The sequence below is a fragment of the Ambystoma mexicanum genome, chromosome 11, assembly GCF_040938575.1.
Source record: "Ambystoma mexicanum isolate Mex_15411 chromosome 11, UKY_AmexF1_1, whole genome shotgun sequence".
Taxonomy (NCBI): Eukaryota; Metazoa; Chordata; class Amphibia; order Caudata; family Ambystomatidae; genus Ambystoma; species Ambystoma mexicanum.
Window position 1 is genome coordinate 483,215,359 of NC_090934.1, and position 13,265 is coordinate 483,228,623.

Below are 13,265 nucleotides of genomic sequence, written 5' to 3' on the forward strand. Positions count from 1 at the left end.
ATAGACCCCTCTCTCTCAAACACAAATACTAAAATATTCACCAAGGCAATAGCTAATAGATTCCTTCCTATAATGTCCCACCTGGTCCACCCTGACCAAAGCGGCTTTGTCCCTGGCTGCTCTACAGCTCTCAATATCCGCCGACTGTTCAATGTCATGTCCAGAATCGATCCAAATGCTAATGCGGTTGCGGTCACTCTGGATGCCCAAAAGGCATTCGATAAGGTGTCCTGGCAATATATGTGGGCAGTACAGCAGAAAATGGGAATCGGTCCACGCATGCTATCCTACATCAAACTGCTGTATACAAATCCTGTGCCAGTATCTTAGTCAACTCCCGCACATCGTTGCCCTTCACTCTCCATACGGGTGGTCCCGCCAGGGCTGCCCGTTCTCTCCTGTTTTATTTGCACTAGTCATCGAGCCTATGGCTGACAATATCACAGATATACATACCCGAAAGGGCATACGACTGCGTGACATACCGAACATTATTTCATTATACGGCGACGACGTACTCCTATATTAGAGACCCCTCCCTACACCTAGACCCAATCATCCGAGATATAACGGAAATTGGCACGTTCTCGGGTTTTACCATAAACTACTCCAAGTCTGAAATATTCCCACTAACCACTGCAACCCCCCCCAACCAGCCTGCGAGATTCCCCTCCGTTGGTGCCCTGGAGGTATCAGATACCTTGGGGTCGGGGTATCCCTACTTCGATCCTCTTTACTGGCCGACACTAATCAAAGTGATAATAGTCCCCAAGCTTCTCTATATTTTTGCAAACGTCCCGCTATGGCCTGGGAAACAATACTTCTCGAAATTAAACTCTGTATGCGCCCAATTCCTGTGGCACTCCGGTACAGTTTGTAAGAAGTGGCAACACATGACGTTGCCCTACGAGAGAGGGGGTTTTAATGCCCCTGACCTTGCCCGGTATTGGATTGCCGCACAAGCCCAACATGCCACACATTGGTATAATTACCAGGATCCACCCCCCACCTGAAACTTGAGAAACTGGCAAGCGAGGAGGTAAACACTATGTCCCTAATTCTCTATCGCTCATACTGTACCGATGTTCCGGCTGATCCTGTGGCCACCACAACCATGGCATGGAGACGGCTGTTGCAACCTCACCCAGAACACCACTTATACTATAAATGGCTACCTATTTGGCATTTTCCAGGTCTCGCCCCCACACATGACACACTCCTTCTGCGACACTGGCTTGACCTAGGATATCGAGCACTATCTGATTTATATCCGGAAGGGAAATTCATCACCCTGCAGACATGGCGACCTGGACACTCGGGTTCAGCTCTTGAGCTGCTACAATACTTTAGACTTAGAGCGGCAATCCGTACCATGTGGCCCTCTTACCCAGATGAACCCCCTGACTCACCTGAGATCTGCTACATATGCAATTTATAATATCGTCGCTCTACAAAATGCTGATGGCAAGGGCGGCTGCTGCACCCCATACACCACGGGATACATGGAGCAGTGAATTGGCCTTGTCAATCACAGACGCCATGTGGGGACAAGATGTGCATACATACACACAGGGTCTCACTGAACTCCAGATTCAGATGCATGCAATACAAGCTGCTCAACCGGCTATACTAAACGTCCCACAGGGGGGGAAATATTTCCCAGAACCAGTCCCACATTTGCCTGAGTTGCAGGTCCGGAGAGACCGACCATACCCACATGTTTTGGTCATCGAAGCACTATCAGAGATGGTGGGGACCCAGATCAGCCCATATCCCCTTGCTATACTGTTTGGGTTGTGGGATGAAGCTGGGGCGAAAAATGTGTCCAGGTTCTTGAACATTGCTGCCATGGTAGCCAAAAAATGCATATTACAATGCTGGAAGCGACGCCCCCCCCCCTCTCCTTCGAGATGTGGCTTAAGGCCCTTACCTGGACTCAAACGTGCGAGGAAGACTACATCAATTCCCTCCCCATGAACTCCCGCCTGAGAAATGTGTGGACAGACTTCTGTAGCTATTTGAATAGTAAAGACGACATTGAACTACTCTCTTCTCCCCTGTCAAATGCACAGTCTGAAGCATAACTTTGAACTTGAAAAAGACTAATGGGCTGCAAATCTAGCTTCCTCTGTATACCCCCATACGCTTCATGCTTTGCTAACCCCAAACATGTGACATTATTAGCTAATCTGTTGTATAATGTGCCTGCTACTGTTCCTTGCCAATAAATGAAAGCAAAAAAAAATAAAAAATTAAGAAATATCTCTGGGTCTAAGTTCTTTACGCCTTCATTGGTCCACAACAATCCTGTTGGATGAAAACTGTTCAACCTTGTAATTTCATCTTAAACAGTTCCTTCTTTTCAAACAAGCTCCTTTGTTTAACAAACACTGTTTCTGCTCGACACTCCTTGTAGGTTTGCAGTTTGCCTGGTATAGTCCCCTGCCAGGACACTCTATGCACTTCCAACGGCCTGGTGAACTCTCCTGTCAGGACTTCTCATATCTTAAAGTTCATCTATACATCCAAGTAGCATATACCTTTCTTGCCTTGGTATTACTTGTTTCACTGCTCTTTTAAGCTTTCCCCACTCACCAGTTCTCTGTCAGCGTTTTCAGGCTGGCTTGTGCTTATGCAGTGTACCTTCTCCACTTGCTTCCCATTCTTGGTGGCTCCGACATCTCTCCAGTTTCTCTAACTGCTCCCCCTCCTGCACGCTGGCTTCTCCTTGGACCCCAGTAAGGACAACACTGTTTCTCTTGGCTGCCGGGTATCCAGGGACCCTCTTGCGGCTCCTGGCATCTCTACGGCCCACCTCACTCGCACCATGTTTCTTTCCTTTTCTGTTGGCAATCTCCTTTGCTCTGCCACATCGGCTCGCGCCTCCATCTTCAGCACACCAACTGATGCCTCCAGTCTCCGGCTGACTTCACTGGAGAGGTCACGTCTTCTCCTGAGCTCTCATAGTTCGGTGACCATTTTTGTAAGGTTCATTGCGCAAGTGATTTCATCCACCAACTAGCATGTTCATTAGGTTTGCTGCTCTGTATCAATTTCTTCATCCTTCTCGTGTAAGTATTTAGGTGATTGTGGGAATTTTAGTCCCATGATATAAAATGAGGTTGTAGGTGGTTGTGGGAATTGAAGTCCATTAATGATTTCTGAAGAATAATACTTGGAGGGTCTTTTCCAAAGACTCCACATGGTAAATAAGTTCATGGTAAATGAAGGAAAACTAACAATGGCAATAGGCCATTAGGATATTGGGTAACAGGGGGTCTTCCTCATGGGAAAGTGGGGGATGTCGCGCCTTGTCCAATGAAGCCATGACATCTCCCTGGTGGCTATCTCCTCCCATGTGATCCTTCCCAAGCTGGGCCCAGGATTTTTGCATCTGTGATGACTCCATTGGATTCATCACACTTTCCTCCCATAGACTTCTATTGGACACACTTTCTTTATGCTACTGTCTGCTTGCTGACCAGACTTTTTGGAAGCATTTTTGTTTTCTCCCTTGGGAAACTGATCAGTCCTTAAGACCATCAGTACTGGGGAATATGTCTCCCTTCTTGGATTTCTTGCCTTTTGAAAGCTGCACACATCACGTTAAAGTGAAGTGTGGATAGGATACTTTGTATCCTTATCCCTTTTTCCTTTGTAACTTTGTGGGTACAATTTCAAAATGTCAAGGATGGGCTGGCGACAGTGGATATTTTTCTAATGTGTTTTGACTTTTTACTCATGTACTTTTGCATTTTACTTAAATGTAAAGTACCACATACTCTAAAATGACAATGCCATGAGATTTGCGCTTGTCCTTTAACCATTTTGTACTTTGGCCTTCTTCCTGCCCTCTCGGTTCTGGAATTGCCATGTATGGAAAGCCCTTTCCTGGGCAAAGCCTCTACTTTCACAGGCAAAATGGAGTTCTGTTTGAGGACCAATGTGGGGAGTTGGGTCGGTCTGGACCCAGTCCACATCAGAGCCACAGTGTGTCTGCTGCAGTGCAGAATGTGTGGTCAGTGGCTGTCCATGAGTGAGAGCCTCTGCCAGTTTGAATGGTGCAGATCCTTAACATTGGTGGACCTGGTGGAGACTGCAAATCCTGGAGCAGCCATTCCACAGATCATTGCAGGAGCCAGTACCCCTACAAGTAAGTGCAGTCTGCTGGAGACCAGAAAACGGCATTTGCAGCAGAGCAGCATTGCACCAGCCAAGTTCTGATGAAGCCCTTCTCCATTCTCCTGATCTCCAGAAGGTCCTTGTCAGTGCTTTGGCTTCTGGACTGGTGTGAACAACCTGCCCCGACCCCTGCTTAGGGGCCTGTGCCTGCTGAACCTCTGAAAGTCTTCTTGGTCCACCCTGTGGACTGACCAGCTCCCTTGTGGGTCAACTCGTTACATCCATCCTCATTACAAGAGAATACTAGGAACTTCGTGGATCCTCAGCTTGTGTAACAAAACAACTGCTCCTGCAGTTTCAGCCTTCCTGCCCAAAGCGAAGCCCTACAGGCCCGTCCCTTTGTTTGTCACCTGTTGCCACCTTACCATGGTGACTCCTGTCCAATTCGGTCTTTTGTTTACTTGAGGTCACCTGTCCATGGAGGTCTGCATCCTTCCATGCCAAGGATGTCCCGTTTTCTGAACTTTACCACTGGATCCTGGAAGCGCGGACAAGCAGGATACAAAAGTGACCACTGCACTCATAGCACCTGGACCTACCTCGACTGGATGGAGCCTAGAAGTAACTGGGTCCAGCAAAATTAAGAACCCCCTGAAGTGATTGCTGAAGAAATTGGAGCAAAGGGAATAAGTTAACATACTTATTTCTGCTGCCCGACCAACCATAGGGTTCACATGGGCATAAAGTCCTCACCAGTGGTGGTCTGGTCAAGGATCCCCCACCTGGGCTTTCCCTAGAGTGGTGGGACTGGGAGAGAAATCTATGTAAACTTTACTTATCTTTTGGAACACTTTCATGCAGCCTGTGGTTTTGGGGTGGCTATTGTCAGAATCCAATAGTAAACCCACCTATCTTTGCTAACTACTGTATAACTGTTTCTGAAGGTAATCCATCAAGTAGCGCCTAGTGGCGCAAGGACAGCCTCCCAGGGACTGTTTGCAAGGGCTCTGAACTACTATGCCAAGGGAAGCTCGGCAGCCCCAGAGCCGTGGCACCCATCAGCCCAGACCGGTCAGGCCCAGAGACATTTGTGGCCCAGCAGCGCCTTGGTGGCTGCGTTGGCCCATTAAGAACAGCACAGCCAAAACCGCATGTTGTGGTGGCCCCGTCAAGGCTGCCCAGCCATGTACCCAAAGGCCCTCCTCGTGGCCAGCGAGGCGGGCCAGTTGTCCTCAAAGTCCTCCCGTGTATGCCAGGAGCAGTCGGGAGGTAAAGAAGAGTGGTGCAGCAAAAGCCTGTTCCAACCCTGAGTGTGGAGCAGTGAAGAAATAAGTTTTGGGTTGGCTTCAGTGATCAACTCGGGTGAAGAGAGGAAGCGTGAAGTCCCGGGCTGCTCCGTTGAGCATCCCAAATGAAGAATGTCCCGAGCCAAGGTGAGTGGCCCACCCCTAGGTCTCGCAGCACATTGCTGATGGGGAGGGCCTGAAGAGCAAGGCTGTGGGAGTGGCAGTGGGCACAGCTGCGCCCCATGCTAACAGGGTCACCACCAAAAATAAAGATGGTTGGGGCTGTGACATCGGGGGAGCCACACGGCATACCGTGGGCTGCGACAGTGACGTTGGGTCTGTACCACAGCCAATGGGGCCCATCCATTGAAGTTAAAACATGTTGCGGGTTGTGGCAGTGATGTTGGATGGGCTCCCCAGCTAATGGGGCCCACCCTGAATCCTTTCACATACTGGTGCGGTGAGTGTGCCATGTGCGCAGGGTGCTGCACTCACTTGCCCAGAGCCAGCACCCCAAGGACAGACCCTAACGTACTGTGAAGGGGTGGCTATCTGCAGCAGTCACCCATTGTGACATAGTGTGTTTTGTGTTCATGAAGTATATAAATATTTATGTATGTTATGAACATAGTTATTTATTGTTAAGTTGGGTAAATGGTAGGTAAATTGGGAAGTTAAGAGAATTGGGGTATTAGGAGGTATGTTATGTAGGTTGACAAGTTAAATAGGGGTAGGATGTAACAATGGCCTTTATTTTAAATACGGGGTACAGGGGAGGTACTCTGGTGTGTGTTAGTGGGCTAGGATGCCGTCCTGCCTGAGACTGCCTAGAAAGATGGGATCACCCACAGAGGCCATCCTCCAACCTCACACCTTCCTTAACCAAGTGTACTAGTGGGTGGGGATGGTGGTATGCATGGGGACAGCCCCTGCTCCGGGAAAGGGAAGTGCACACCCATGCACGGGACAGGGACAGAAAACAGGGTCTACAGACGTTTTTAATTGCTTACAGAGCATCTGAAAGGCTTAATACATTTTATATTTTTGTACTCTTCCTGTCTAGCTGGAATTATTGGAGTGCTCTTGTGCATCATGCGGTTTTGGTGAGGCAAAGGTGTACATGTGTCAGTCCTCTAACTATGTGAGTCATAAGCATGTTCTTTGTGTCTGCCAGCAATCAATCCAAGTATCTGTGTAACTTCATGCAGGGATGCCTATGTCCTTCATGTCTAACGCATCTATGCCATGGTGTTAGTTGTGACGCCATCAGCTTTCTTCGAGGTTACAGTCAGTCGACTTGCTCCATTGATTGCAGCCGTCCCTCTTCAACAGTCATCAGGATAGGGTCTAAATGGCTGTCTGAGTAACTTTTCTCACACCTCCGATACATCGACGATGGGGAGGAAGCGTACCGGAGGATGTGCACCTCTTGTTTCTCTGTTGTCGAGATGAGTGGCATAGGTGCATCGAGGGCCATGTTTAGTTCTCCCTCTTCAACTCTCACACCCTCCAGAGTCTAAGACTTTCTGTTCTGCTACTCTCTTTTGGAACCTTAAAGTAGTAGAGTTCTCATTAGTACAGTTCACAATTATGAAGTGATTTTGAAAGTGATGTACAGGTGAGAGCACATGGTGACTCAAAGCCAAGCAGCGGCAGCACAAGGTCAGCCATCCTCAGTCTAATGTGGCATATATTTGGGGGACCTGTAGATTTCAAAGCTGGAGAGCATTCCAAAGCTAAACTAAAGCGAAGAAAGCAAGAACAACATATAGCATGCAGGGAAGTGTTCTCTGACTAGGGTGAGCAACCTCATAGCAAACCAAATTAAAGAAAAAGGTACAAATGTATGGATGGCGAACAAGCAAAGGGAGGGAAGGTCCTGGGTGTAGGCAAGGGTCATATATTCATATTCACACAGGGATCCAGGGATGAGTGGGTGGAGGGAGAACAATCCATTGGTAGGGAAATTGGATGTGTCTGTAACTTTCAGAGGCTCACCTAATGGTAAGTGGCATAATATTCAATAAAAGATAGTCCACACAAATTTACTATTAAAATAACAATATCTTGGTGGAGATAAGTATTTGTTGAGCAATTAAAGGTAAGAATACTTTTAATATAAAGATTCTTTTAGTGTTCAGAGGTTTCGACCCTACCAGATAGGGTGAGCAGCACTGTCCAATTTCAGGCAAATAACTGGGAACAAAATCAGCTAGTCAGGACATCTCGCACCTAGGAATCGCATCCACTCAACCAAAGCCAGCTTCTTAGAAGAAGCGATGGGAGAGGTCGCCAGATTCTAATTTGCTGAGTGGGATACAGTCCGGATGCTATGGTATTCATATATTGATAGAAAATCCAATGGTAAGTATTGGGGTGGAGTTCCAAAATCTAGGTACCTACAGTAGGTTAACATTAGCTGCCAAACCTTGTAACTTTGAGGAGTCAAAGTGCAGTACTGGTCTCCAGTTCCTCAGTGACAGTACATGTGGCAACAGAGTACTGCTGGGGACCAGCAGAATGGCAGGAAGCAAACAGAAGAAGCTGCTTAAAATGAGAAAGTTGCACTCCTTTAGTTAGGGCACAGTGTAGCTGTGTTGGTCACAGTTGGTACAGGTGTTGTACCAAAATATGCAGTCAATGTCCATAGAGTTCTTTGGCTCTGTAATGAGGAGTCTCGCTCCATTACCGGTGTTCCCACCTCATTGTGACTAATCCATGCATTGACAAGCAGCAATACCTCTCAGAAAGCAAGGCTTTACACATTGCTGAGTCCATTGGGTTATAAGAAGGAAGCCTTGATCTGTCTTTTTCCACTCATCTCTTAGAGAAGAAGGGCAGAGCTACACCCTATAACTGGTGGTGGCAAGTGCAATGCCAAGGCTTCCTCAAGGTATTCTTCGGTTTGGCACTCTGCTTGTGCTACAAACTCATCCCAGGGTTACTCCAAAAAAGGGATAAATCACACAGGTTAAACAGCAAATGTAGGAGCTAAGTGCAACCTCAACTTCCAATCAGGAGAGCGCATCCAGTCTAACATTTGGTGGACACTCAATCTGGTGCTGCTTCCCAAGCAAAATGTTGAATTCTAGTTGGGAATGACCGAAATCATTGAGGTATCTAGCCACATTTAATTGCGTCTTTTCCTGTCCCAGGCATTCTGGGGCTTGCAGAAGGCATGACCACATATGGCTATATCCATTTCTTTCACTGTTTACATATGTGCAACTAATGCTATAGTTTACACACAGATGTATCCCCTAGGGAATCCATAAGGTAATTACTGGCACCAACCAAAATGAGTTACACAAGTACATGAGGGATCGTGCACATGAACAAAGTGTCTTGGTGACACCCTACCCTTGAAACCAGGGGTGCCACAGCTAAATACCAATAAGTCACATCCTATTTGGAGATGTGGATTCGGACTCTAGAGCGAAAACAGTTGGTAAATAAACTGAGAAAAAGCAAGAAGTACAGGGCCTCTCACCAGAGGTACAGTTTAGGACTTTCACCTTCACAGATAAGTATTTTCTGTGTGCTGAGGATTGTGCTCTGGTTCCATCAAAAACACAAAAAAGCAGAAACGAAGTCCCATCCCTTATATATTTTAAGTTGACAGAGATATAGGAGTACTAACATGTATTTCATTATTATTAGAAAATGTTTTGGTTAAATATAGCTAAACACTTACAACTGTAGCTTATATAAATGATGACATTACGCACATCTATTAAACACAAACTATATGCAGAATGAACAAGTGTGGTTATTATCCATATGCAGTACAGCAAAAGTGTTGATTCACGCTGGCCCTACACTTACCATTGCTACGTATACATTTGCCAGTGTGAAATGATTCACAACAAAGCGTGGGGCGATTTCCACCGCCATGGTGGCAACAATGATGGCATCATTCCAAAGTCTGGCGTTGTGAAAAATGTTTGCCAGGCTGATTAGTGGAACATCCTGAAAGGAGACAAGGCGTTGTTAGGAAGGCAAACACTGAGCAAGGCCTGCTTCTTTCAGAAAGATTGTGTTGACAACAACATTCAAAGAGTAAGACTTGAAGGAACTTTGCAGACCTGCAAACGGACACAGTGTAATGTTATTGTCTCCTATATCCATTTTACTGTTGACTGGATGTTTAACATAACTGCTTCATTGCAGAATCAATGAGCACTAACCTCTATAGTTTGTGTTGATATATTAACATTGGAAAGGGCGGAGAGCTGGTACTCTAGTTGTAAAAACAGAATTTGGGAAGGGACAATGACGGGGGTTACTAAACCCTGAGCAGCTTACTTAAACCAAGGATGTTACACTGCTGCAATAGCGGTCTTAGGTAGCCACTATAGGTAGTACTATAATAATCTTATATGTAGAAATATATTCAAAAACCGTCTAGGACCACGGCAGCTTAACTGATGAAACATGCTGGCATAGGTTGCATTCATCCCATCTACCTTATGAGTATTTTAATCAGTTTCCAAAGCGGGATGGAGTCGCCCGAGGGATGGAGGGCGGCCAATGACAGAGGGGCCAAGTGGATTCCATGCCTAACTGAATGTACTGGGTACTGCTTTTTATTTTTTTTTAATGGTCTCAGAGAAGCTGTAGCTCATGCTTCCAAAGATGGGAAAATTCAGATCACACCAAGGGCACTATATAGACCGCACACTGTACTTGGATGGAAACTGTTACTTACCTCAAGCTGCATTTCTGTAACTTTGATCTGCTTTTAGAGTCACATGCTTTACATGGTCAGATATCTTGAAGTTGCTCTGTAGAATTTATCTTGTTTTTTCTTTAGGTGTAGACAGGGGTGGATCAGTAATAATATCCATGCATGACGTACAAAGCTCCATCGAGTTGACACTTGTCTCATTTTTCCCTCTGTATTTTATAACCTGTACCAGTATATATTCAGAGAACTTGTATGAAAAAACCAAAATCAATACATCAGAATTTGGAACTGTCAGCTATGTTCACATTCTACCTTGTTGCCCAGAAAACCTTTTTAACGATCAGCTCAAAGAACAAGTTACTTACCTTATCTGGTAACGTACTTTTGATGGGATGTTCCTCTAACGTATTCCACATCTATGACAGATAATTACCACAGCTGTGCTGCTTCGGAACATTTTCGGCAGAGGGCGTCCTGCGTCGATACGTTGTTCCTCGAGGGCTTCCTTCGAGGGTCGACATCACCGGATGTTATATATAGGACGCACGGCGCCCGTAGCCTCAGTTGTAGTTTTTTCCCCCAGAACGTGTGGCACCAATCTCCTGCCAGCATGACTGCAGAAACCTTGTGGCAACGTAAGCTGCAATCGCATAAGAAATTCTGAAGAAGGGCAGGCTGGGAGGGTTCGATGTGGAATACGTCGGAGGAACAACCCATCGAAAGAACGTTACCAGATAGGGTAACTTGTTCTTAAAGGGGATTGTGTCCTCCGACGCATTCCACATCTATGACAGACTCCCAAAGCAGTACCAACATACGGAGGTGGGAAAATAATTTACAATTTATAATTTTAGAATGCCCAATCAAATTGCTGAATAAAGGACTGCCTTACCAAAGGCCAAATCCTGCCCATGGATGGAGTCCAAGGAGTAGTGTCTCACAAAAGTATGGAAAGAGGCCCATGTGGCTGCTTCGCAAATATTGCGAATCGGAACACCCCTCTGTAGAGCAGTGGAGGCAGCCACACCCCTAGTAAAGTGAGCCAGTAAGCCCACTGGAGGGTCCTTTCCCACCAAACCGTAACACTGCGAGATCGTCAAAATGATCCATCTAGACAAGGTCAAACAGCCTGACCCAAGCACCTTCCAGCATAACCAACAAACAGCTGATCATCCACTCTGACCCGGGACATCGTGAGAGATAGAAACTCAAAGCTCTTCTAGGATCCCACCTATGGAGCCTCTCCTCTTCCTTACCTGGATGTGGGGGGAGGATAAAACGCCGGAAGGATCACCTTCTGGATCAAATGGAATTCCGACACAACCTTCGGAAGAAAAGAAGGCTGCACCCGCAGGACAACCCTGTCCTTATGGAACACAGTAAAGGGTGGCTTGGCGGAAAGTGCCTGCAACTCACTCACTCTGCGTGCGAAAGTAACCACAACTAAAAATACCGTTTTAAAGGACAACAGTCGCAACGGACAAGAATGTAAGGGCTCAAACGGCGCTCCCATTAGGAACTTTAAAACCAAATTCAAAGTATGTAACAGTTGTGTTGCTGCATGGTAAAGGTTTGATCAGAAATATGTTTTTTCTGGATTTATGCATATACGTATATGATGGTGGCGTGTTTTAACTGCTTGGTATTCTATTCAAGCACCTGAATCTATGAAAGATCCAATGCTGGAGAAGTCTTAGGTACTTACCTGTAACTGTATTTCTCCAGCATTGATATCTTTCATAGATTCACATGCAAAAACACCCGCCTCCCCTGCGAGGCGGCTCCTATGTTCGGCATCCATTATACTGTAGTATCTACGGTTCAAAATCTGAAGATGGCTGCCAGGGGCGGAGCTTAAACCCTGCCACCTCATTGGTTGGGGCCATAAAGGACCAAAGTGAGGTGGAGGGACTACACAATAGAATGGCTCATAGGCCACAAAGGAGTAATTACATGCATTCTCAAGGGGAGAATGGATGTATATGGAACATTTTTATTAATTAATTCTTTATCACCGACGATTCCCAGTCTGACCACGGGGAATATTCAAGCATCTGAATCTATGAAATATCCAATGCTGGAGAATCAGGACATTCTTCCCGTGCCCAGATGGCAGAAACGCCTTCAGGGCTAGCCTGACGGCCCGCAGCTGTAACAGATTGATGTAGAGTCTGGACTCCGACAGAGACCAACGGCTGCTGGCTGTCAACTCGTTGGAATGAGCTCCCCAACCCATGAGGAATGGGTCAGTCACTGTAACGCTCACCTGATTCCCGTAGAGGCGCCGGTCTTGACTGGGCGTATAACGTATCTTCAAAGGTGATATGTAACACACGGCTGGCTCTTTGGGCTGGACCTCTGTGCACTGTATGTTTGACTCGAAGGGTAAGATGTCTGCAGATAGAAAATATGGGATTAATGAACTGGGTTATTGAATGTCTCTCTCTTCTTCCCTTTCTCTTCTCCTGTAGAACCCTGAAGGTTAACACTCTCACCTTAGGTAAGTGAACGCCGTGCTCTCCATCTGCCTCGGGGCAGGGCGCTGTACCCAGTTTCTTCACTGGATAAGGGGAGCAGACCTCTTGACTTCAGAGGACTGCTGTCCGTCGTTTACTGCAGGAACGGTAAGTTTCGAGTAATTCTAATGTCTTTAAAGTCTTTAGTAATGATGTCTCTTGTTTTGCAGGGTTCCGGCGATGGTGGATGACGGGCTGAAGTGAGTTGAAGATGGAGCCCGTGTGATGAATAGAAGTGCCTGGAGGCACGTAAGTAAGCGCTTGTTGCCTGCTTCACGATGCGCTCTGTCTTTTTATTTTGCAGGTACAAGTTCAGAGCGGCTGCAGGGTGCCGGAATACCCACTGGGTTAGATGTGGAAAGGAGTAATGGCACGTGAGTATTAAAGTTCCCCAATGTCTTTAAACGCACCTTGTTTTGTCTTTCAGATGCGGGATGCAGCGCCGAAGGCCTCCGGAGTGTGCGAAGAGTTGCTAAGCTTTTGTCTTTCCGATGTCGGAATGCAGAGTGATGACCTCCGGAGCGCACGAAGAGTAGGTAAGCCTTTGTCTTTCAGAATGCAGCGCGAGGCGTTGGTGACAGCCGATGGCCCAGGTAAGTGAAGAGCTGTCACTGAAGACCGTAATGCTAACCTGTTCTTTCTTGTCTTTATAGG

General features: G+C 46.6%; 1 protein-coding gene across 5 annotated transcripts in view; it reads right to left on the minus strand.

The window, feature by feature from the left end:
* TTC17 (tetratricopeptide repeat domain 17) overlaps positions 1-13,265 on the minus strand; it is a 2,246,693-nt gene that overhangs the window by 39,494 nt on the left and 2,193,934 nt on the right. For 4 of the 5 annotated variants that reach the window (XM_069623328.1, XM_069623332.1, XM_069623330.1 and 1 more), the window contains one exon: positions 9,234-9,377. The exons of the other annotated variant lie outside the window; for it this stretch is intronic. In XM_069623328.1, coding sequence (XP_069479429.1) covers positions 9,234-9,377 — 144 coding nt within the window. The remainder of the gene's footprint in view (positions 1-9,233; positions 9,378-13,265) is intronic. 5 annotated transcript variants of the gene reach the window in all.